Source organism: Megalobrama amblycephala, linkage group LG8 (assembly GCF_018812025.1).
Source record: "Megalobrama amblycephala isolate DHTTF-2021 linkage group LG8, ASM1881202v1, whole genome shotgun sequence".
Taxonomy (NCBI): Eukaryota; Metazoa; Chordata; class Actinopteri; order Cypriniformes; family Xenocyprididae; genus Megalobrama; species Megalobrama amblycephala.
Genome location: NC_063051.1, coordinates 21,296,647 through 21,323,752, shown reverse-complemented (window position 1 = coordinate 21,323,752; position 27,106 = coordinate 21,296,647). Strand labels below are relative to the sequence as shown.

At 36.6% G+C, this 27,106-nt stretch overlaps 1 protein-coding gene across 5 annotated transcripts; it reads right to left on the bottom strand.

Annotated features, from left to right (window-relative positions):
* Positions 1 to 6,205: 6,205 nt before the first annotated feature.
* il23r (interleukin 23 receptor) lies at positions 6,206 to 25,673 on the bottom strand. 5 transcript variants are annotated; one of them, XM_048200039.1, is made up of 17 exons: positions 24,051 to 25,673; positions 23,807 to 23,904; positions 23,079 to 23,718; positions 22,706 to 22,978; positions 22,153 to 22,270; positions 21,825 to 21,988; positions 21,494 to 21,630; positions 21,248 to 21,404; positions 21,080 to 21,162; positions 19,704 to 19,902; positions 19,381 to 19,569; positions 19,105 to 19,203; positions 18,152 to 18,307; positions 15,197 to 15,373; positions 10,532 to 10,619; positions 10,123 to 10,213; positions 6,206 to 7,343 (listed from the first exon to the last, which is right to left on the bottom strand). In XM_048200039.1, the coding sequence occupies exons 3-17, from the start codon at positions 23,257 to 23,259 to the stop codon at positions 6,750 to 6,752; spliced, it is 2,706 nt and encodes a 901-aa protein (XP_048055996.1). In that variant the 5' UTR covers positions 23,260 to 23,718; positions 23,807 to 23,904; positions 24,051 to 25,673; the 3' UTR covers positions 6,206 to 6,749. The 5 variants fall into 5 exon arrangements, with proteins under 5 accessions (XP_048055996.1, XP_048055999.1, XP_048055998.1 ...); XM_048200042.1 differs by having other exon boundaries at positions 23,079 to 23,242; XM_048200041.1 differs by having other exon boundaries at positions 23,079 to 23,242; positions 23,807 to 25,673.
* Positions 25,674 to 27,106: the final 1,433 nt, after the last annotated feature.

Below are 27,106 nucleotides of genomic sequence, written 5' to 3'. Positions count from 1 at the left end.
TGTTAAATATATATTATAAATATATTAAATATATAAACCCAATATATATTAATAAATGAACAGTTTTTCATGCCAACAGGAACTACTCAATCTATCAAATCAAAGTTGTTCAACTATTTACAGTTTCCCTATATTCACTTAATCGTGATATTTTAAAAATAGAAACATAAGGAGATTTTAATATTTTTTAAAAATGGTAAGTTTAATATTCAATCTAATATATTAGCCTAAGGCATATATGATGGGGACACAACAGGAATGACCAATAGTACTTAAAATCAAAGTCTTAAACTGCAATCTATAATAAACCAAACACAGAACATGCAGGTCTTCAGACTCCCCTTGCTTCCAAAACTTAGTTGAATGAAATGCATCATGATCGGTGCTGGATGTAATGTATTACTAAGTAATTAATTACTGTAATTTACTTTTCCTTTTGATGTAAAGTAAGGTAACTCTTAATATATCTGTAATTTACATCTGATGTAGTTGCATTAAATACTGTATAGACTACTGTATAGGCTATACTGCTGTATAGAACAATGTAAAACAATAATGGATTTAACATTAAATTTAAAGTCCAATAATAAAATGTATGTTTTTAATGTAACCTTCTAACTTTAATTCTTTGGTCAGGTTATGAATAATTTATGCAATTTCATACTACTTATTTGAAATAATTAAAAGAGCAGTTTCATATCTATCCTTGTATTGTTCAACTGGTTGATATTGGGGATTTAGAAAGTAATTAGTAATAATTAATTGAATTCATTCTTTCAAATAAGTAGTATAAACTTTAGAGAGTACATTAATCTAATTACACTTTTGAAGATGTATTTAGTATCTAGTAATTAATTACTTTTTTAAAAGTAACTTACCCAACACTGCTCATGATATAAGATTTAAACCCGACTGTCAATTTAAACTGTCTGGCAGGTCTAAACAGTTTTTTTAAAGCCTTTTTTTCCATATTTTGCCTATATAGCCCACATATTTTGTTCTTTGTTTTATTTTGTATAACTATTTTGTTTTTCTATTATTGTTGCTTTGTTTGTGCTCCTTGCTTTGTACACTGCTCAAAAAAGTTAAAGGAACACTTATTAATCAGAGAATAGCATCAAGTCAGTTAAACTCCTGGGATATTGATCTGGTCAGTTAAGTAGCAGAGGGGGTTGTTAATCAGTTTCAGCTGCTTTGGTGTTAATTAAATTACCAAACAAGTGCACAAGATGGACAACAATGAGACTATCCCCAAAACAGGAATGATTTTGCAGGTGGAGGCCACTGACATTTTTTCCCCTACTCATATTTTCGAACTGTTTTTCACTAGTTTTGCATTTGGCTAGGGTCAGTGTCACTACTGGTAGCATGAGGTGATACCTGGACCCTACAGAGGTTGCACAGGCAGTCCAACTCGTCCAGGATGGCATATCAATATGTGCCATTGCCAGAAGGTTTGCTGTGTCTCCCAGCACAATCTCAAGAGCATGGAGGAGATTCCAGGAGACAGACAGTTACTCTAGAAGAGCTTGACAGGGCTGTAGTCCTTAACCCATCAGCATGACCGGTATCTGCTCCTTTGTGCAAGGAGGAACAGGATGAGCACTGACAGAGCCCTACAAAATGTCCAGGAGCTCAGTGATGCCCTGGTCCAGATCTGGGAGGAAATACCCTAGGACACCATCTATTGTCTCATTAGAAGCATGCCATGGTGTAGCAGGCATGCATATAAGCATGTGAGTACTATTTAGCCTGCTGCATCATTTTTTCATTTTGATTTTCAGGGTGTCTTTGAATTCAGTCCTCTGTAGGTTGATAATTTTCATTTCCATCAAACGATGTGGCATCCTTTCGTTCCTAACACATTACCCAGATGCATGATATTTTTTCCCCATTAAGATCTGATGTGTTTTCAAAGTGTTAATATATATATATATATATATATATATATATATATATATATATATATATATATATATATATATATATATATATATACACACTGCTCAAAAAAATTAAAGGAACACTTTGAAAGCACATGCTCCTAATGAGATGACGGATGGTGTCCTGGGGTATTTCCGCTCAGATCTGGACCAGGGCATCACTGAGCTCCTGGACAGTCTGAGGTGCAACCTGGTAGTGTCGGATGGACCAAAACATAATGTCCCAGAGGTGTTCTATTGGATTTAGGTAAGGCGAGCATGGGGCCATTCAATGGTATCAATTCCTTCTTCCTCCAGGAACTGCCTTCATACTCTAAGGCATTGTCAAAACCAGGACCCACTGCACCAGTGTAAGGTCTGACAATGGGTCCAAGGATTTCATCCCAATACCTAATGGCAGTCAGGGTGCCATTGTCCAGCCTGTAGAGGTCTGTGCGTCCCTCCGTGGATATGCCTCCCCAGACCATCACTGACCCACCACCAAACCGGTCATGCTGAACGATATTACAGGCAGCAAAATGTTCTCCACGGCTTCTCCAGACCCTTTCACATCTGTCACATGTGCTCAGGGTGAACCTGCTCTCATCTGTTAAAAGCACAGGGCGCCAGTGGCAGACCTGCCAATTCTGGTGTTCAATGGCAGATACCAATCGAGCTCCATGGTGCCGGGCAGTGAGCACAGGGCCCGCCAGAGGACGTCGGGCCTTCAGGCCACACTCATGAAGTCTGTTTCTGATTTCTGTTTCTGTGTTCCTTTTAATTTTTTTGAGCAGTGTATATTATATATATATATATATAAATGAACACTTTGAAAACACATCAGATCTCAATGGGGAAAAATATCATGCTGGATATCTATACTGATATGGACTGAGTAATGTGTTAACGAAAGGATGCCACATCGTTTGATGGAAATGAAAATTATCAACCTACAGAGGACTGAATTCAAAGACACCCTGAAAATCAAAATGAAAAAATTATGCAGCAGGCTAAATAGTACTCAGTAGTTTGTATGGCCCCCACGTGCTTATATGCATGCTTGCTACGCCGTGGCATGCTCCTAATGAGACAACGGATGGTGTCCTAGGGTATTTCCTCCCAGATCTGGACCAGGGCATCACTGAGCTCCTGGACATTTTGTAGGGCTCTGTCAGTGCTCATCCTGTTCCTCCTTGCACAAAGGAGCAGATACCGGTCCTGCTGATGGGTTAAGGACCTTCTACAGCCCTGTCCAGCTCTCCTAGAGTAACTGTTTGTCTCCTGGAATCTCCTCCATGCTCTTGATACTGTGCTGGGAGACACAGCAAACCTTCTGGCAATGGCATGTATTGATGTGCCATCCTGGAGGAGTTGGACTGCCTGTGCAACCTCTGTAGGGTCCAGGTATTGCCTCATGCTACCAGTAGTGACACTGACCCTAGCCAAATGCAAAACTAGTGAAAAACAGTCAGAAAAGATGAGTAGGGAAAAAAAGTCAGTGGCCTCCACCTGTAAAACCGTTCCTGTTTTGGGGGTCGTCTCATTGTTGCCCATCTAGTGCACCTGTTGTTGATTTCATTAACACCAAAGCAGCTGAAACTGATTAACAACCCCCTCTGCTACTTAACTGACCAGATCAATATCCCAGGAGTTTAACTGACTTGATGCTATTCTCTGATTAAAAAGTGTTCCTTTAATTTTTTTGAGCAGTGTATATATACACACACTGCCCGGACAAAAAAAAAAAAGTCACTGTTTGGATTTTAATAGGCAAATACTTAAGAATCTATGAATGGATCATTATTACAGTGATTATTATGTTTCTATAGCATGTTATATGTTTGGCAACGGTTCTTTTAACCCTTAAAGATAGTGTGTGTAGCTTTTCATTTCTTAAACAACCATGTAGGAAGACACATCATGGCCATATTCCAGGATGACAATGTCAAGATTCACCAGGGTTAAAATTGTGAAAGAATGGTTCAGAGAGCATGAAGAATCATTTCCACACATGAATTGGCACCTCTTAGTCCAGACATTAATTTCATTGTAAGTCTTTGGGATGTGCTGGAGGAGACTTTACAGAGTGCTCACTGCATTGTCAATAAAATATCTCGACCAAAAATTGATGCACCTCTTGATAGAAATGACATCAAGATCTTGTATTGACAATGCAAGAGGTGAGCACTCTGTAAAGTCTCCTCCAGCACATCCCAAAAACTTACACTGAGGTTAGGGCCGGGGCCAATTCATGTGTGGTTCACAGTTTGAGCCTGATGAATCTTGCCATATGGCCATGAAACATCTTAATGGTTGTTTAAGAAATGAAAAGCTACACACTCCATCTTTTAGGGTTAAAAGAACTGTTAATAATCACTGTAATAATGATCCATCCATAGACTTTTAAGTATTTGCCTATTAAAATCCAGCAACTTTTTTTTTTTGGCAGTGTGTATATATATATATATATATATATATATATATATATATATATGGTTCTAAGATCTTCTTAGGCTTACAATGCTTTTGGAAACACAGCCCAGGTCAGTACAAATTCAAGGCTTGATCAGCAGACCAGCCAAACCAAATAAATAATTTGCGCACCAGTAACAATACAATAATATAAATCAGGGAGAACTAAACTATATTTGAATATACAGTATACTCACATAATGAATATGTTTTGCCTCGATATTAGGTTATCCCTTATTTTCTGTTTAAGGTCTGAGAATGGATGGATGGATGGATGGATAGATAGATAGATAGATAGATAGATAGATAGATAGATAGATAGATAGATAGATAGATAGATAGATAGATAGATAGATAGATAGATAGATAGATAGATAGATAGATAGGAAACCTTTCAATGGGGTCCCTGGGACCCAAGACAAAAAGTAGTAGTCAATTACAACAGAAGCTTGGATATGATATTCCTTGTTGTCTTTGATCGCAAACATTTTCTGTGCTCTGAAGTGCAATATATGGCAGCACTATGCTTCACATTTATTCTCATTACATGCATGATCTTAATCATAAAGGGACAAACGAGGTGCTTTTGTAAGTTCAGACTGGCCGCCCACCCTCAAAGTTCCCATACATCATCTTGAGAGGTGTCATACAGTGTCACAATAGTGGAATGTTTGTACAGAGTTGTGCTGCCAATGAGTTGATGACGTCTCCTCACGTGAGATGTCGAGCCACATTCTTAAGGGTGACACGAGAACTTTCTCAGGAAGTATTAAAAACAGCTTTGCGGTGCAGGTGTCAGCAAAGCACGATGGTTAGTGTGTAACTGAGAACCAAAATGAACCTCTTGAGACCCACTGCTAATGGTATAAATAACATATCAGGTTAACAAGGTTATACATGTCAAACGCTGCTTCACAGGTTTTTAATATATTCTATCGACCATTTGATTGTGATAAAGATTATAAGAAGTTACATTTCCACCACAATAACATATAGTGTATGCATAATAATTTATTATTTAAAAATTAATCAATTACAATGCTAATTCCTCTAGACATTAACAGCGATTTGTTTTTGTTTTTTTTACAATTATAAAAATCACACCTCTGGAGTACAGAACAAAGTGTAGACCCCAAACTTACCACCATTCCTGTTAACTAACATAGAGATATGAAGGTGTGGTTCCTGCTCAGTGAGCTTTGAAACACCTGCAGTTGTGGTAGGCTACCATAAAATGTGTTAGTTCCTTTCATATATTATGCTTACTTTTCTCCTAAAAACTACATTTAGAGGGCTGAATGTCACCCCCAACCAAAAAAAAAAAACCCTTAATCACCATAATGTTTTAGAAACAGCTTGTGAATGCAATGGTTCATCCTGTTGTTTGCCTTAGACAATTACATTTTCCTTTCAGAATTTTCAAAAATATAATAAGAATAAATCACTTGTCTTTAGGATTAATATTTGATCTGATGACCTTTCATCTGAATTTCCCTAAAAAAAGTGCACCTTTATAGCATAACTTTAACAAGAGTACTTACTATGGAAATAATTTACTGTAAAAGAATATTCTTAAGTGTTAACTTAATGTAATGTTTCTGGACACTTAATTGCATGTTAATTGCAATTAAATGAAAATATACCACAATTTAAATTTATATATAATGCAATTAGCCTAACTTAAGAGTGCTTCTTTGGCCCACTTAAGTAGGACTTAAGTACATCAAACTTTTAAGTTGACATTATAACAAAGTGCACTTTTTAGGTGTACTTAAGCGAGTTAAGAAACATAATCATTAAAAAGTGTACTATTTTCAAGTACAATAGAGTGGACGTTTATTATATTATCTGCAAGTATAGTACAATTAAGTGAACTGTATTATATTGTATTATATTACAGTATATTACATTTAAGCGCACTTCTTTTTCACAAGGTGTCTTGATGTTTTATGTATAAGTGGCATTCAAAATTAAAAAGAAGACCATATTTTGGCAAAAAAGTGCAATTCGACAGCTATGTGTCTTTTCATTTGTATCAAAACAGTATTCAAGAAGAAGAAGTTACTAAGAATAAATCAATGAGCAACATACAACATTCTTGAGTGTGCGGAAACCACAAAGTGATTCGTATGCATCTGACTAAAGCCACACATTCGGTGAAGTGCAGACAATATACAGAAAATAGAGTATCATCACTATTAAATCATAAAAAAACGTAATGCTTTATGTACAAGATGGCCTCGAACAAGTGCTTGAATAGGCTTCTGTTTACCACAGAATCACATCCATGCTGATATTCAGTTCAGCAGTACTCTTGCGTGCAAGAAATCTCTTAAAACGTGTTCAAAAGATCGTCTAATTCTCTTCTGGAATTGAAAAACTATGGCAAAGCCCTTGTGGGGAGTATGGGCTTGAATTAAAGACAGGTCTCCTGAGGCAGCTCTCCAGGTCATTGGGTAGTATAGTTTGACTTGTGAAAGTGCTCTTTCCTACATCTCCTATTTCCACAATCCTCTCATTCTCTTCCACTCTTCCATCCTTATTGGAAGCTATATGAGGGGGAGAGAGGAGGCCCTCAAGAACGCCCAAGGATCCGAGCGCTCCATCCATAGCTAGAAAGCTATTAAGACGTCCATGTTTCACGGGAATAGAGGTTAAATCCCAACTGAAGTCAAGATGTGATGGAGACACCAACAAAGGGAATTGGTCCTCCTCCTTTAGCTCTTCCTCTGTAGTCTCAGAGAGTTCTTCATTTCTCTGTGAAGCGGTCAGTAACTGAGGTTTATAAGGAGAATCAATGCAAAACACGTCCGTCGAGGGCGTTTCTGTGACATGAAGAACAGTTGGGTAGGAGTCTTGCCTCTCCCAAGATGGAATGACTTCCTCAATGGGAGTTAAGGGAGGATCGCTGTCTCCAGGAAGAGGTCCCCAAGGGCCATAACTGTCATCCTAAGAGCAAAAAAAAGTATTAGTAAGTATGGAGATGCAGTATGAAGACAATGTAGTTGTCACAATTCAACTTCTAATAATACTTTTTGCAATAACTGCCGCAATTTCATATAACGGTAATGCACTTTAATATATAGAGTATAATCAAGTTTGTTAGAGGTATTTCGACATGTTTACCTTTACAAAAAATGCATATTGTCAATGTTTTAGACAGTGTGTTCTGTATTGCACCCTTTTCTTAACTCAGTTACAAACAGCATGTTGCATAGCCATCAGTGAGCTAGATATTGGCTAAAGCTTACAGATTTAGCAACCAAATCTCCATATATAACAGGCATAAACATGGGGTAAGGCCTCATAAAATCAGAAAATCTACAATCAGCCATTGTACAATGCTTTTGACTCCTGTTATTGTGTTAAATGTGAACACTGGGAATCTCCTGTTACAATATTGTACAATCACAGTTAAATTTCTTATTCTAATTGTTGACAGATTCTGAGGACATCCATAACCAAGACATTTCTGCTACTGTGCCTCATAGTGGGGAAAATTCTGGTGAGAAATTTTCTCAAAAATTTGAAATGTTTTGTATTTTTTAAATGTTCCATTTTCAAACCATCTGCCCCCATGCCAAACCGGATATCTCCTCATTATGCTAGTCCAGTTGATTTGTGAATGCTGTTTTTTGCCAATACAATCAATGCCAGCAGATATTTAGCTGTTTTGTTAAAGGTGCCCTAGATTCAAAAATTGAATTTACCTTGGCATAGTTGAATAACAAGAGTTCAGTAGATGGAAATGACATACAGTGAGTCTCAAACTCCATTGTTTCCTCCTTCTTATATAAATCTCATTTGTTTAAAAGACCTCCGAAAAACAGGTGAATCTCAACATAACACCGACTGTTATGTAACAGTCGGGATCATTAATATGTACGCCCCCAATATTTGCATAGCCTATGCCAGCCCATGTTCAAAGCATTACACAAGGGCAGGCAGTATTAACGTCTGGATCTGTGCACAGCTGAATCATCAGACTAGGTAAGCAAGCAAGAACAATAACGAAAAATGGCAGATGGAGCAATAATAACTGACATGATCCATGATATCATGATATTTTTAGTGATATTTGTGAATTGTCTTTCTAAATGTTTCGTTAGCATGTTGCTAATGTACTGTTAAATGTGGTTAAAGTTACCATCGTTTCTTACTGTATTCACAGAGACAAGACTGTCGTTATTTTCATTTTTTAAACACTTGCAGTCTGTATAATTCATAAACAACTTCATTCTTTATAAATCTCTCCAACAGTGTGTAATGTTAGCTTTAGCCACGGAGCACCATCAAACTCATTCAGAATCAAATGTAAACATCCAAATAAATACTATACTTACGCGATTAGACATGTTGCATGACAAACACTTTGTAAAGATCCATTTTGAGGGTTATATTAGCTGTGTGAACTTTTTTTATGTTGTTTAAGGCAAGCACGAGCTCTTGGGGCGTGGAGCACGAGTATTAAAGGGGACGCACACCCTGAATCGGCGCATTTATAATGATGCCCTAAAATAGGCAGTTAAAAAAATTTATAAAAAAAAAAAACTATGGTGTATTTTGAGCTGAAATTTCACAGACACATTCAGGGGACACCTTAGACTTATATTACATCTTTTAAAAACATGTTCTTCGGCACCTTTAAATGGTTAGTTCACCCAAAAATGAAATTTCTGTCATTAAGTACTCACCTTCATGTCGTACCAAGCCCATAAGACCTTCGCTCATCTTCAGAACACAAATTAAGGTATTTGTTTTTTTCTATTGTTTTTTTTTGTCCCCCATAGAAAGCAATAATTAAATAGTAATTACCACATTCAATGTCCAGAAAAGTAGTGAAAACATTGTTAAAATAGTTCATGTGACTACAGTGTTATGAAGTGACAAGAATACTTTTTGTGCGCAAAAACAAAACAAAAATAGTGACTTCATTCAACAATATCATCTTTACCTTGTCATTCTCCAACACTGTTTATGTTGTAAACACAGTGCAGTGCTTCCAGGTTTGACGCCAGAACGTCGGCTCAGTATTGGCCGGCTCCTGCATCAGCATCACACGCATGCAATGTGGTGCTCACGTGAACAGCCAATAATGAGCCAGTGTTCTGACGTAGAACCTGGAAGCGCTGCACTGACTATACAATGTAAACAGGATAGGAGTTTGACAGGCTAGAGAAGAAACTGTTGAATAAATTCATTATTTTTTTCAATACAACACTTTAAAACATTAAGGTTGAACCACTGTGGTCATGTTGCCTATTTTAACAATGTCTTTACTACTTTTCTGGACCTTGAAGGTGGTAATTATGTTGCTTTCTATGGGGGATACAAAAAAAGAAAATATCTTAATTTATGTTCCAAAGACGAATGAAGGTCTTACAGGTTTGGAACACATGAGGGTGAGTACTTAATGACAGAAATTTCATTTTTTGGTGAACTAACCCTTTAAGGTTCAGTGACCTCCTGAAGTTCAGTATGTTTTTCTCTTGAATATGGACAACACCTTCAGAAGAGTGAAAATGGAGTTTTTCCATATGAACACAAATGTATCTGACTTTCGAATTACGGAATGGTAACCTCTCCAGCCTTGTGAGCTACTGACGAAACCCACATAAAGATCACTTGTGTTGTATTTTTATCAGAGAAGCCCTCCAAACTCCTACCACTGCATGTTCATAGTAGTATTTAACTAAAATAAAAAAAATGTGTAAATAAACATCATTACCTTTAGTAGTTTTATAGCATTGCTGTTATCGAATTTCGGTAAATTTTCAAAAATCCAAGAGACTCCCATGGACATGCACATTTTCATCATTCTGTACAGAGATATTTAGAGAAATAAAAGTAAAAGTTATTCACATACACAGACACACCTAAGTTTTCCATATCATCATCATTCTAACAACTTAAATACATTATATGAAGCTTATTTTAAATAAAATGGCCATTGTTTCCACATCACAACAATTTTCTCTCAACTCTCTACTTATAATACAATCCACTCACATATAATGTCATTACTGTGACTCTAACATTATGAAAGGCTGCAAGCATGAGCATCATTGTGAAACTACTTGCACAAATGAAAGTGCAGACACTTAGTAAAATCAAAACCCCCTAGTTCAGCATGTTACCTTTGCCGCACACATTTCAGGTACATCAGGTTGGCCAGGATCACTATAGGAACAGCAGCAGCCAAACAAATTCCAGCTATCATTCCACCTGGAAAGTACACATTAACATGATATGGTATTTTTGGAACAATTCTGCATTAAGAGTTTCTAATATCTTTGAAATCACTTTATAAGTGCATACTTTGTGAATAATGCATGAATATTATTGTGTCTTGTGTATGCATGGTATGCAGCCCTAACACTAACCCTACACAATGAGTAATATTGTAGTCAAAACATGCACTGAACCTCATGCTGATTCACTTAAAGCATTAGTATGACTTTCTTTTGTCGCTGGAACAAAAACCATTTTTTGAAAAATTTCACAGGGTTTTTTGTTCATCCAATGAAAGTCAGTGGGGTCCAGTGTTGATATGGATCTCAATGACAAAAACAGTCTTCAAAATATCTTCTTTGTGTTCCACAGACAAAAGAAAGCCGTTCCCTTTGGAACGACATGAATATGAATAAACAATGATGACAGAATTTTAATATTTCAATATAGCAACATCACATCTGCATGTTTTCATCAAATATTGTATTTAAAAATCACCTCTGCAGAAAATGTAAGGTGAAAGTTTCTTCACACAGGTAATCCCCCAGCTAACAAAAATATGTTCTAAGAACGTTTTGTTCCCATTCAGTTCTGAAAACGTTACTTCTTAAAGTTCTCAGAACTTTCAAAACATAAATTTTTTGGTTATGTGAACTTTTTATCGTTTTGCAAGTATTACGGGAACATTACTTTTGAACGTTCACTGAAACATCTGAAAAAAGTAATAAAAGTATTAATGTTTAAAATGTGACTTAAAGGATTAGTTCACTTCAGAATTAAAAGTTCCTGATAATTTATTCACCCTCATGTCATCCAAGATGTTTATGTCTTTCTTTCTTCAGTCAAAAAGAAAGTTTTTTGAGAAAAACATTCCAGGATTTTTCCCCATATAGTGGACCAACGGGTTGGGACCAACGGGTTGAAGGTCAAAAATGCAGCTTTAAAGGGCTCTACGTGATCCCAGATGAGGAATAAGAGTCTTATCTAGCGAAACGATCGGTCATTTTCTCAAAAAAAATGAAAATGTATTTACTTTTTAACCAAAAATGCTCATCTTGCACAAGCCCTGCGATGATCCAAACATTACGTAATTACATTAGAAAGGTCACGCGTGATGAAATTACAAAGTACCGACCCAGTGTTTACAAAGCGACCGTTCAAAGACTGTCAAACGCCCTTTACAAAAAAAGGTAAAACAACGATGTCGGACAATTTTGAAGTTGAAGGAGAAAATGAGAGTTTTTCGCCCTACCACGGGACTTCCGCCTACATCACGCGTGACCTTTCCAACGTGATTATGTAATCAACGTCGCATCGCAGAGCAGTGCAAGATGAGCATTTGTAGTTAAAAGGAAAATGGCCAATCGTTTCACCAGATAAGACTCTTATTCCTCGTCTGGGATCACGTAGAGCCCTTTGAAGCTGCATTGAAACTGCAATTTGGACCTTCAACCCACTGAACCCTGTTGAAGTCCACTATATAAGAAAAATCCAGGAATGTTTTCCTCAAAAACCTTAATTTCTTTTTGATTGAAGAAAGAAAGACTTGAACATCTTGGATGACATGGGGGTGAGTAAATTATCAGGAAATTTTCATTCTGAAGTAAACTAATCTTTTAAAATTAGAATGTTTCAGAAAAAAAAAAACAATGTGTAAGTAACAGTTTTGGGCTAACGTTTTGAGAACATTATTAAACACCTGATTACATTGAATTAGGGTTGTTCCGATTCCGATACTAGTATCGGAAATACCACCGATACCACAAAAATTTCTGGCATCGGTATCGGCGAGTATTTAAACTCACGTACCGATCCGATACCATTTTCTCAAACAATACCTAGTTGTGCCCGCTATCTTTGCTTAACGCAGCAAATCGGAAATCAATTCTTCTTCGCGGCTCAGAATGCAAACACAGGAAGTTGTGCTGCGTTGCCACAAGCAACCACTGTTTAGAGCAGCGGAGAAGTGAAAACGCGCTAGCAGTATGTCTGCTGTTTGGCAGTATTTCAGACCAGTAAAACGGCGACATGTCTCATATGCAATGCTGCAATTTCGAGTGGCACAAGTATTGGCAACTTTAACACAAATAACTTAATAAAGCATTTGAAGACGCGTCACCCCGCGCAACACGATGGTTACATAAAGGCTAATGCTGCGTTCACACCAGACGCGAATGAAGCGATAAGCGCGAGTGATTTACATGTTAAGTCAATGCAAAGACGCGAATTGACTCCCTGCGGCGCGATTCGCGTGAATGACGCGGTGCGAATTGAGCGATTCGGGCGTTTGACGCGCTTAAGATGGAGAAGGATGAGGCGTGCCAGCTTCATTCAAACAAAGAGAAAAGTTTTCAAAAGACAAATAAAGATAACCGACAAAATTGTCGGGTTTATTGTTCTGGATGACCAGCTGCTGTCAGTCGTCGAAAACGTGAGATTTTTATTTAACAAAATTGTTTCTGGACTTCAAGTTTTAAAGAGATTATTTTCTTATATAGCCTAATTATATTCCTAGATTTATTTGTTGCACTGTTTTTATAGTTATATTGTAAAACTAATATCAGGGGTGCAAACAGCGGAGAGGTGTCTGAGAGTCTGAGAGTGTCGGATTATAATTTCACCATCAGTAATTCAGGATTGCCTCCACCAAAAAAGTAAATGAGCAAATCAGAACACTGCGCGCCAAAACAGCACCGGTATGCGCGCTGGTGTGAACCACTATGTTTCTTCTCGCTGCGGTATATCTGCCACTGCAGCATTATTTCTCCCTGAGACCCGAGTTCGGCGCCGCGCCTTCCCGTTTTACTGGAAACTGGTGAGATGACAATGGAGGTAAGGATATTTTTGGTTTATAATGTTATGTAATTTACTAGTCATGTAATTTATTAAACATTTTAACTAGGCCGAGGTAATATGTTGTGTGTCTGTGTGTAACCTGCTATCAGTACGATTTAGCTACATCAAGTTCACATGTAAAGACCTAACGTTAGTGCTAGCTAGCAGATCAAATTATGGATGACTGTAGCTACATAGAAAAAGTTGTTAGGCTCGAAATTACAACCATTTTGGTCGCATGTGCTCGTGAAAAATGTAATCCGTCGATATATATGGTAACCTAAAAATATATTCAGGAGTAAGTTACTGCTAATTTGTGCGAGTGCAAATAATGGTTGTGGTGCTAACGTTACCTGTTTCATTTTATAAGCCGTCAGTAAAAGAGGTAGAACACGCCAATGCTGATAGTTAGGATGTTTTATTAATATTAATTAGGGCTGGGGGAATTAACGCGTTAATCTTTGCGATTAATTTGAAATGTTTAACGCGTTAAAAAAAACGCATTTAACGCAGCACTTTTTTTTGCCTCGTTTTAATGATTTCCTGTTGCGGCTGCTATTGAAAAGCCGAAAATATGTATATCTTATTTAGTATTATATAGCAATATATTAATATAATAAATACCGGTACTTTGCTTGTTTCATTAATGGATGAATCACTGTTTTTTGAACGAATCTCTTGAATGATTCAATAACAAATACATTTAAGTCACTTGTCGCCACCTAGCGGTGTAACAATGCAATCGATATAATTGTTCTTTCATGCTCCATGCTACTTTCAAAAGGTGCTTTTCTCTATTTTGATTGCTTCTGTAGACATCAGTGTTTATATACAAACTATATAATTTAATTCTAGTTCCAATTTCAAGGAACTGTTGAGTGGGCTTAGGTGATCACCAGCTGGTTTTGCTATTTTTAAGGAGGTCCTCCACGTCTCAAACATGTTGATAAGAAAATTAATGCAGCCAGACGCAAGGCCCTGGATACGTTGCAGGAGGTGGCCAGGAAAAGAGGAAGTTGGAGTAAAGCAAGAAGATAGTTCAATGAGAGTTTATGTTTCGGAATAAAAAATGAAATTGAATATTACAAATTAGCGTCTGTGTATTTTGATTTTCAGAATTTCATTTTAGTCTGTGCCTATGGGGTGGGCTGGGGATGGCAGGGGTTGGTGGCAATGTAAGTATCTGGATATTTGCCGCTGGGCGGGGGCTTCGATTACCTCTCTTTTTTTGACCATACATGTGTTTGCACCCCTGTAATATACCTTTTTCAGTTTACAGTGTTAGATTTGTGGCTGCATTTGAAGTTCTTTTTCACTTAAAATAAATAAATAATATAACTGACAAATGTATGTCAGATAATAAAAATACTCTAGTTCACTGTATGTTTTTGTTCTTGTTTTATTAAGGGATAAGTCTGAAGCACACCATAAATAATTCTATCAATTCATACAGGGCTAGTAGTATATATATATATATATATATATATACAGATACACACCCAGGTATCGGATCGGTACTCGGTATCGGCCGATACCCTGAGCTCAGGTATCGGAATCGGTATCGGGAATGGAAAAGGGGTATCGGAACATCTCTACATTGAATGAACATTTTATTAACGTTACTAGAAGAATGTTTGTTACTTTGAGAGAACATTGCCAGAATGTTAGCAAAGATGCTAAGTTATCCAAAGTACAATCTTGATCCTACAGATCCGTCTATTTCATAAACAAGGCACCTGTTGTCTTGTATGATCTGGGTTGATGTGATACTTTGATAGGGCAGCAGCAGGTTGCAGGTCTTCCTTTAGGCCCTTCACCGGCAGAATTCCATGCAGAGACCAGAATATCGAAACATTCCTGTGGGCCATGCAGCTCCCAACTCAAACGTCTAGGAAAAGTGTAAGGCACATTTTCTGCAAGCAGAGCACACACAAAACATGAGACGAAGAGCTGTTTTTTCAGCAGATAATAACATCAAACATTCATTTGCGTCACTCTCTCTTTAGTTTTTTTTTTTAGCAAAGACTGACAGTTTATCTTTGGACCAGGTTTCATGGTTAAGGGTCAGAAATCTAAGAGTAACTTTGTAGAAGGAAACATTAAAGTTAAAATGCTCTCGTAACTGTTTAGCAGGGTGGAGATATTTAACACTGAGGGAAAGCTGTTATGTACTTTTTTTGTCTCTTCTGCATTCCTTGACTTCATTGTTACACCACAGGATCATAACAGACATGTTTTAGATACTGATGTCTGTTTAACAGCTTGGTTAGAGAAGCTTACGCTAGAGACAGAGACATTTGCACATAGCCACATGCTTTCCGCTGTTGCCTCTACTTCCTGTCATGCCAGAAGCCACATGTTAAGAATAGCTGCTAAGTCTCACTCGTGCTAGCCGGAGATGTAGCACAGAAATTACACAGAAGACAGGGGCCCTGAGCAGATTCACTCTAGAGCATACGTATCTACAATGATGAGCAGAAGAGATGAAAGCCTGTATAAACCGCAATTTACTCTCTAATAATTTTGTCCACCACAAGAATTTTTTTTTCATAAATTTAGAAACTGAACATCATCTGCCATAGTCCTAAGCTTGTGAGGCCCAATGATGAATAGTTTTCAGTTTCAATTAAATCTGATATATGGGCCTGTCCCTTTGAGAGTGACATCTTTTTTCCATCACCTATTCATTTTCATTTCTCAAGACTAAAATATTAACTCAACACTATCATAAATAACAACAAACGGCTGTAGATCAAGTTTAAGTCATCTGGATTTATTTTCAAAGAAACTTTTTGAAGCAAAACAGCCCAACAAAATACCAAAACCTGCACATACTTAACTGGTGGAACTACACTACTGTTAAACGTTTGGGTCAGTAAGATTTATTTGAAATAAACGCTGTTCTTTTGAACTTTCTAGTCATCAAAGAATCCTAAAAAAGGCATATAATGATTTTCACAAACAGCAGCCCAACATTTTCAACTTTTATAATAAATGTTTCTTGAGCACAAAATATTAGAATGACTTCTGAAGGGTCATGTGACATTGAAGTAATGGCTGCTGAAGTAATGGCTGCAGAAAATTCCACTTTGCCATCACAGTAATACATTACATTTTAAAATGTAAAAACATACAAATTAAAACAGTTAATTAATATTTTTGATCAAATAAATGCAGCCTTGGTGAGCGTAAGAGACTTAGAGACCTGTGTTTAAAAAAAAATACAGCCCCAAATTTTTGAATAATAATGTACATACCTGCTGAAAAAAAGCTACTTCTACTAGACTAAGCTTTTTTTTTTGGTCTTAGCTGATTTAAAATGGCTTTCAGAAAGATTATGCTTCTCACCCAATCTGGCTAAACTGGTCTTCAGATTCATATGTGACTCTGGACCACAAAACCAGTCAAAACAAGTCGCACGGGTATGTTTGTAGCAATAGCCAACAATACATAGTATGGGTCAAAATTATTGATTTTTCTTTTATGCCAAAAATCATTTGGGTATTTAGTAAAGATCATGTTCCATGAAGATATTTTGTAAATTTCCTACTGTAAATATATAAATACATTGTATTGTATTTGTAAATTGATATATAAGTCTCAGCACCTAATTATGGGTGAATGCTTTGACTACTGTAAATATATCAAAGTGGATATGTGTGAGTGGATATGCAATGCTAAGGACTTCATTTGTACAACTTTAAAGACAATTTTTTTTTTTTTTTTTTTTTTTTTTTTTTTGCACCCTCAGATTCCATATTTTCAAATAGTTTTATCTCGGTAAATATTGTCATATCCTAACAATGCCATACATCAATGGAAAGCTTACTTATTTCAGATGATGTATAAATCTCAATTTAAAAAAATTGACCCATATGACTGCTTTTGTGGTGCAGGGGCACATATGTTGTTGCATCAGTGTATGATTTAAAACTAAATAATACAAAAATAAATAATATCTGTTGAAAAAAACAAACAAACAAACAAACATAAAACACATGGTCCAGCTGTCTCTTGGTTGGTTTTAGAAGGGTTTTGGGCACTTTTCAGCTGGTGAGGCTATTAGATCAGCTGGCTGAACACTAGCTTGGCCAAGCTGGGAGTCCAGCAAAAACCATCAGTTTAAGATTAGGCTGGTATCGCATTATTTATTTATTAGCTAGCATGGATATCGTTTAAGTATTAATTCACCAGTGCAACACGATACCTTTTAAAAGTAGTTCCCATGTTAGTTGCTTCTAAAATCCATTTTACACTTATTTACACAACTTATTTACACTGAATGTTTTGCAGTATTAGCTCAGAATACACTCTGAACATCTGTTTTAGACCTGTAATGGTGAAGTGTAGGGGAGTGGGGTTACTGGAAGAGGATGTGAACTTTTTCAGTAAATGGTGGAAAACCCTGCTGTCAAACTGTGGGTGTGACAGTGATGAGTCTCAAACCAAAGACAGGTAGAGTATTTCCACTGTGCTAAATGCATGAAGGTGCACTGCATCACTTGTGGGGTAAGGTTAAAGACACCTGAGGTGTTGTGGGGAGAAAAAACACAAAAACAAAACACTGTTTTTTTGTTGAGACCAAACAAAAGTTCCGATTCTCCTTTCTACAGACCACGAGACTCCTCCCCTCAGGCACATACAGACACAAACCACAGCCCAATACACTAAAAAACAACTGTTTTACTTACGGTTCTGAATAAGTGTCTTGTCTCTATGTCTCTGGAGGTAAATGGTGTAGTTTGTGATAAATCCCCTTTGTTTTTCTTGGGCGAGCTCGTCCCATTGGATCAAAATCTGCTTTTCCCCTACAGTAGTAACTGATACATCTGGACCGGCTAGAGGCTCTGAAAAGGAAACAGAAGAGAATTGAGTGCCTCTTCAGTCACTGAGTAAGAAAATGTTAAACAATTAATATAAACTCTTTAACTATCTCTATTTACGACCTACACATAAACTGACTAACTTTTGATAAATTCTCTGTCAGTGCCCTCTTGTGGCAATTTAGAGGAAGAGAAGGGATTATTGTCATACTTTTTTGTTCTTTTGTAAGAAAATGTTTAGCCTAATGTTTGAAACATATTAGTAAGTACTTATATTACTTATAAGTAATTGTAACGTATTGTTCATCAAATTTATAACTTAGACTTAGATATAATTAAACTACTAGTTATATATATTATAAATCTGAAAAGAAGAGAAAAAACACCTCTAAAAACCTAAACCTAACATGAACAGTTGTGTAAAATGTTTATGTGTACCACTGTTCATAAGTTTGGGGTCAGTTTTATTTATTAGGGGTTCAAGCACGTAGTGCTGAAACCCTCTTGTAATTTATTTATTTTTTTGAAAGAAATTAATACTTTTATTCAACAAGGATGCATCAGTAAGTGACAGAAATGTACAATATTACAAGGATTCTTTTGAACTTTCTATTCACCAAAAACAAAAAAGCAGAACAACTGTTTTTAACATTGATAATAAGAAAATCAGCATTTTAGAATGATTTCTGAAGGATCATGTGACACTGAAGCCAATGGTGCTGAAAATTCAGCTTTGCCACCACAAGAATAAATTACATTTTAAAATATATTAAAATAGAAAAGAGTTATTTTTTAGTTATTATAAGTAAACATGAACTTACTCTCTTCCCTTGCATAAACGTGACCAAATGCAGGATCTGAAACTCCACTGGCTTCTTCGGCATATAATGAAATGTTATACAGCACACCGGATTGCATACCTGCAAGTTCAGAATTGTTTAAGGACTTTATAATGAAACTTAGATAATGGACATCGTTATATAAACTACATCAATCTACAAAACATATTATACTGTTTTTTGCCCAAACCCTTTTAATCATTAGACATTATTAAAATCAATAGTACTGGAATTTGGGGGGAAAAAAATCTTTCTTACCTTGTAGCAATGTAAAATTACAGTCTTTTCCTAATCTCTTCCATTCTAAGCGCACTGGGCTTTGTTGCCACTGCACTACAAAACCCAGAATGCCCTCCTCCACCTCACTGTAATGAGAAAAGTCCCATGCTAGAAGCAAACTGCCCCCTGCTGCTGGAGCTAAATATGTTATCACAGGAGCGGGTCTACCTGTGACACACACACACACAAAGAGAAGAATGTAGGACTTTCATGCAGACAAAGATACATGCCTATACAGATGAGGTTAAAGGTGCTAAGACTTTATGTGTCCTACAAAATTCAATAAATAAACCGTTTCTCACCTGTACATATCAAGCTCACAGGTGTGGGAGGGGAGGACCCAGCAGATGTCACAGCACTGATGTTAACTTCTGCTACGCTCAGCTGAAGTGTCTGATGGGTGACATGAGCTGAGCAGTTCAGTTCATGGATCTTGCCTTCTTTTTTATAAGATAACTTGTAATATAACAAATCTCCACTGTAATTTTCAGGTTTGTAGTGCTGGAACATGCAGGAGAAATAAATATTCAGCGAGTGAGTTCATGTTGAGGGCAAAGACCTGTGATAATGTTTTTTTTTTCTTTCTATATGACATTAGAAATCATTCTTTTTAGTCAGTCCTTTCAATGAACTGCCTGATGTGGTTCACAAATTGGACTGAATGATTCATTCACAAACTGGACTGATCCGGTTCACAAACTCACTGACTGCAGTAGTTTTTGAGTGAGACAGAAAATTTAAATTTCAGTTTGTTCTTCGTGTAAAGCTATAGCGTGTCTTCAGAAGACCTGGAATACAGTGTACAGACTAATACGCAGCTAACAGGAAACATTCTCAGAACATTCTGTCAAGGTTCTCTAAAAAATTATGTTCTTCCAGTAGGTCAATAGAATGTTCATTCAAATTTATCTGGTACTTATGTTCTCAAAACTTTAGCATCGTTCATGGAATGTTAGTTGGACTTTCATCTAACATTTTTTAAATGTTACTACTTGTTTCAGAATGTCCAGAAAACATTTAAAAGTAACTTTCCCATAATGTTGGAAGAATGATCAAATGGAATGTTCACTTAACATTCACATTTTAAAATGTTTTAAAAACTAGATTGTGAATGTTTAGAGAACATTCAGAAATAACGTTTTCATAACTTAAAGGGAACATTAGCAAAACGTTCTTAGAGATGAATGCTCAGTCTACGTCAGAACTCCGGCTCAGTATTGACCAAAGCTGTTCACATGAGCAGCACGACACATGCGTGTGATGCTGATGCAGGAACCGGCCAATAATTACTTGCCATTCTGACGTAGAACTCGGAACCGCTGGACGTAAACAGCGTATGAGAATGACACTGAAGAGAAAAAATTGTTAAATAAAGTTGTTACTTTTTTTTTGTTTTTGCACACAAAAAGTATTTTCGTCGCTTCATAAAATTAAGGTTGAACCACTGCAGTCACATGGACTATTTTAACAATGTCTTAGTACCTTTCTGGACCTTGAAAGTGGTAATTAAATTGCTGTCTATGGAGGATTTAATAAAAAATATCTTAATTTGTGTTCAGAAGATGAACGAAGGTCTTGCGGGTCTTAAGGGTGAGTAATTAATGACAGAATTTTCATTTTTCATAATTTTTCATAATTTCATTTTATGATTTCTCTGTCCAGTAGGTGGTGCTGTTACCTTCCACAACACTTTGACACTGTGAAGTCCATGTTTACTGGTCCTGTTGATGACTCTCCACACATCAAGTTTGTGTGAGGGTGCTAGGACATTTTGAAACAAATTTTGATCAAAACAAACAAACTAAACTGAGTATTCAACATTTAAAAAGAAATGTTAAGGAATTACCTATTCCAGGGCTGGTTATACTGAAGGGATGACTCCACATGCTGCAGTTTGTTGAAGTAACACACACTCTCAGCTCAAACTGATAGGAAATCAGCGGTTTTAAGGTTTCCTGCATCAAAATGCATCCAGGTAGGAGCTCCGTCACTCTTCCCAGGCCCTGATCGAATATAAGAGCAAAAATCTCTATAACTTGCTAATGGACAACTTGCTTTAAACCAGTACCAGTTTAAACCATCTGACTCTCACCCAGTCTTGGTCATTATGCGCACTTCTGAACCTCAGGCTTGGTTTCAGCACATCTTCTGAGCCATTCCAGTATATTGTAGGAGAAAGAGCACCATTTTCAAACACAACTTGTGTTATCTTTGGAGTGCTTGGAATCACTGAACAAAAACAACATATGATAAATAAATAAATAACATATAGCAACATAATAAAATCGACATATGATTCAGGCTAGATGAACATGCACATTTGATATGTCAAAACATACCAAAACCACTTTTACTGAGCAGAAGAAAAAGAGATATGATCAAAATGAGAAAGTGCTTCAGAAATGAGTAGTTTAGTCTCTTACCAATGTCCCAAATTGAGAAGGTGAAATTAGAGTGCGACTCTCCTAATGCATTTAGACCTTTTACATGGACTTTGTATGCCATGTTCTCATCAAACAGTGATCGTGGAATAGAGACATGACTGTTCTTGTTCATCTCATACTGGAGAAACTGAGATGTACGGTTGCTTTTCATTGGAGAAAGACATTAAAGAAAGATAAAGCAGAAGAAAGCCTGTTTTAAACTCTATGTTTGAGAAAAGACAAAGTTTCTACCGGTCACGTTCTGATAAAATATACAAGATTGCCTTGATGTTTTCAAACTTTGAAAAATTGCATATGACATACTTACTAAAATGTCACTCTGAAGGTTGTAAATAAATATGTCTCAGTTGTGGCCGTCAGAGAGCAGTTAACAAGCTCTGAATGTTGGTATGTGACGCAGCTGAATTTCGGCTTACCTGGAGGGTCTAAAGCAGAAAATTAATTAATAGATGGATATTCGTAATCAAAAACTAGTTAACTGTCATGTTTACAACAATCTATAATTTTTAACAAAAGAAAAAGAAAAATGGTAATTACTATTAGGATCATAACAGCATTAATACAATGATATACTTTCATGCACATTCAAATTATTAGAAATATCACCAAACTTTGATTTCTATATTTTCTTATATATTTATATTTCATGTACATGATATATTGATAGTTAACAAATATCTTCTTTTAACCCTTGGAAATAATTTACATTAATGTAATATAATTTAGTCCGGTTGATTCAGTCATGTTAAATCAAATTTTTGACTTGAATAAAATGAGTTAATAAAGATGTTAATGAAATAATACATTTGTCCTTGCATCTATGATGCAGAGTGTCAATACAGATGAAGACATGAACTTACAGCCAGCTATGAGATCTCGACCGCAAACATTGTGCCATGTGTCTCCCACCCTTACCCTGCAGTGTAGTGAAAATTTGGGCTGACTGATGACTATTTGTGTTTTTATTACAGAGCAATTAATTGCTTCGAAAATGGTCTGTCCATTTAAGTCTATGGCAAAGGGTCTGCCACAGTGCTCAGTGTCTGATTGGCAGACTACAGTTAGGTTGGAGCCCATATGAATGACATCTGAGTCTATTATCAACTTTCCAACACATTTAATTCCGTAGCAGTCTAAGCAGAGAGAGAGAAAACACTATTAATATATAACCTTGATCATGAAACTTGTTCAAAGCAGCATCAAAAGAATAACAATCACAATAACTTAACTCACCACAGAATTTGGCGCTGAAAAGGAGTAAAAAGACCACCTGCCAGACTTTGACGAAGAAATCCATTTCATGCCTTTCTGGGTCTCTGCGATTATCAGTGAATATCGAGTCAAATATTTTTTCCTGCACTTCATGCCTAGACTTTAAGCTTCTTCTCCTGCGTTCTCTGAAGCAAACCAGCATATAGTCAGAAAAATATGAGGTTACCTTGCACGGTCGCCCCTTTTAAAGAGGTCACATAAAAGGGGTCATATCTGAGTGCATGTAAATATCAAAGGCGTAAAAAAACCACCAAAGTAGAATGTTACCAACGATATGCTTGCGACCGGCAATTCAGCATTCTCATGAGCGATGCTTAATGTTACAAGCCTAATCTTTTTTATGTCAACCTCGTTTTCTCAGACCTGCCTTGCTCTTTTAAGGGGCAATGACCTAGATTTGTGGTATTTTTGCCTGTTCTGAAACTCTGAGAGTCTGTTTCAACAGTTAAGCATCCTACTTAATAAACCACGTTTTTAGTCAGCACCGATCATTAACTGCTATCAAACAGCAAGACTCCGCTGTACAGCAAACATAAACTAAAATTGCTGATATTACCTTTAAAGTCATGAATTAAAGAATAATGTTGATTCAAATCTAGAACTGAAAAAAAAAAAATGTAATTGAAAGAAAGATATGATACATCAAAAGGCAGAAGAAGGGCATATATCATAGGTAGATTTTTACAAACCTTTCCTAATGCACTCAGAAAAGTGATTTCTCCTCCATTTGAGATACTCTGCTGTTGCCATCATAGATGTATATTAGCTTGCTCCAAAGGGCTGACAGCTACACATAACATCAGGTCACATTGGAAAATGAGAACAATACACATTATTCAACATATATATACAAAAACCTATGATGTCTGTCTTTAAACTTGAATTTTACACATAAACTAGCTCTGTTGATATTAAAAATACACTTGGACGTACTAACGCCAGATATAAATATGAGACTGGAACACCGAAACAAGACAGAATAACCCATGTCGTCCTCACACGTTCCCTCACACATGTGCTTAGCGTGTGAAAACAACACCACAGAACAGCCTTCCTGCCTGCCCTAGATTTTTGATCTCTTTTACATTTAGTTTCCATCTTCATCTTCAAAGTGTTTCTGGGGAAAACCCACTGCCATAAGGCGAATCTGAGATACAGAGTAATTCAAAGAATGCACGAAATATCAGTAGATAAATGAGCAGAGGTGTTTATAATAATAAACAAAGATAATAAACTCCTCATAAACAGTGGGAATGACTAGCATGTTGTTTACTGTTAAGGTGTGGAAAATGAAAAATGAACAAAACAAAAGAAAACAATGAGGTTAGCGCCAGACCCACAATTACAGTTTGTGTGAAACTAGCGCATATAAACCACAGGAAAAGATGTTAGACCACAAGGTTTAAATAAATAAGGATGAAGGAAAGACATATTAAGATAACTAATTTTAAACTTTATAAATGTACCTTAATAACTAAAAAAAAGCTATGCCACACACTTTTTTGTATGACGCAAAGATTTAGTGACAAAACCTCATGCTATAGTTACTCATATCCTTTGTCACTTCAAAGCATATGATTGCACATTAGCTGACCCATGTAATGATTTTTATCTCAGGAGTCATCTATCTTGAATGGTCCTCTGTTAAACTCATTTAAAATTAAGACTAAGAGGTGAGAAAGATTCATAACCTATTATATGCATATTAATAAATGGATGATTTATCAAATATCACATTAAAAAGAGAAAAAGTCAAGAAAGAGTTTAAAAGCAACTTAATCATATATCTCTCCTCATTTTGTACCACTGAAACATCAAGCATGCACAAAATGTGGTCTTTTGACCTCAATTCTTTTTTTCAGAAAAACATTCAGCACCTGCTTCTTTGAACTGTTAACACACCTATATGACTAGCTCGAAAATGGATACCATGTTTAAAATATTTAATGTGGGCTATTAATAATAATTGAATTTAATGACATTTTTTTGTTGCAATAAATGTGTTAATATCGAGTCAGATCCTCAGGTAGGGTAGATGCAAAACCTAACTCTAAACCTAAAATGAGTTTAAGATGTCCTGACTCCTGAGATAGGCCAGATTTCCAGGACATTTAAGTCAGTGTGTCATGGGTGAATCCAGCTGGTGTCTTTGGTCTGCATTCACCCCTGTACTGATTAATTTCTGAAACAGTAAATATAAAAATAATAATAAATTGAAATGTGTAATAAAGGAATCCCTAAAACTTTTTATGTTTGTTATTTCCAAGGATTAAATCAGCATTAGAGTGTCCGGGTTTATCTGCCTTTGCTTTGGTTTTGTTCATGTTTAGTTCAGTTTCCTTGGTTTTCCTCAGTCTCTATGGTTTTTCATTGTTTGACTGGCACTAATTCATTGAGTTGATTGGTTTGGTCTTTGTATTTAAGTTCTGTGTTTTTCTCAGTTCATTGTCTGCCTTCGTTAAATATAATCAGATGTTATGTTCTAGTTTTTTATAGTTCCTGTATTCCAAGTATCTTGTTATTTTGAGTTTTTGTTTTATTAAACAATTGCTTTTATTGGTCCCACTTTATATTAAGTGGCCTTAACTACTATGTACTTACATCAAAAAATAAGTACAATGTACTTATTGGGTTCATATTGAATTGCAAAACACATTTGCCGCTATTGAGGTGGGATACGGGTAAGGTTAGGGAAAGCTTTGGTGGTATGGGTAGGTTTAAGGGTAGGGGTAAGGGTAAGGGTTAAGGGATGGGTCAACAGTGTAATTATAAATGTAATTACAGAAATTAATTACATATGTAATTACATGCAGGTGTTTTTAAAATATAAGTACAATGTAAAAACATGCATGTACACAATAAGTGAATTGTATTAAATGATTAATTTAAATGTAAGTGCATAGTAGTTAAGGCCACTTAATATAAAGTGGGTCCCTTTTATTTATTTTTTTATGTTCAATCAGCCCAAATATGTGAGTGTGTGTATTTACATGACCAAGGCACACCTGTCCGGAGACAAACCTAAAGGGACTTTCCAGTGGGTACACCTCAACAACGGTATCCCCTTCACCAACTGCCACCAGCCCAGAGACGCCTGAGCCCACTGCCGACCATGAGCCCGAGCCTACCTCGATAGAAGAGTCTGAGCCTAAGCCAGAACCACAGACAGCCCCGGAGCTTAAGCCAACAGCGTCTGAACCGGTCTGACCAGGTGCATCAGCCAGGAACATCGCGTGTTCCTGTGGATTTACTGGTGGTGTATGAGGGGATGACGTGGAACCCTACTCCCTCAACAAGCACTGAAGAAGCACTGATCAACTTCGAGATTGAATGCTTCATGCCTGTTTTGCCGTGCACTGAGCCTGTAGTCACCCATCACTGAGTTCTGTGTTCATCCGTGTTCCTGCACTGCCTCCCACTCCTATCTCCTATGCCTGTTCTGAGTAAACCAAGTGAAAAATGCCTGCCTGTTCCAAGTCGGCCAAGAGGGCCAGTCCTGAGTTTCCTGTCTGATCTGCATCAGCCAAGGAGGCTGTTCCTGAGTTCTGTGCCTGTCCTTTACTGGCCAAGTTTGGTCACACTGCTGCTGTTGTTGTTCCACATTTTTCCACTAACTGCTAGACCGGAGATGGCTACAAAAGTGTGTTCCTCTGATGCATCAGAGAGACTTGTGGCATTTCTTCTGGTAAATGTGAAACTGCTGATCACTAAGCTGACTGGTTTTTGTCATCCTCAGTGTGAGATATCACACCCCTGTTAAATCCTGCTGGTTTTTGTGATGTAAAAAGCGAAACAAAGATAAATTATATCAGAACTTTCGCACACTAACTGCATAAGTGTGCACATCCCTGAACAAGTACTTAGTTGAAACACCCCTTTCACCCTTTGATTTTATTACAGCACTTAGTCTGTTTGGATAGGAGTCTATCAGATGGCACATCTTGCCTTGTAAATATTTTCCCACTGTTCTTTGCAAAAATGTTCTAGAG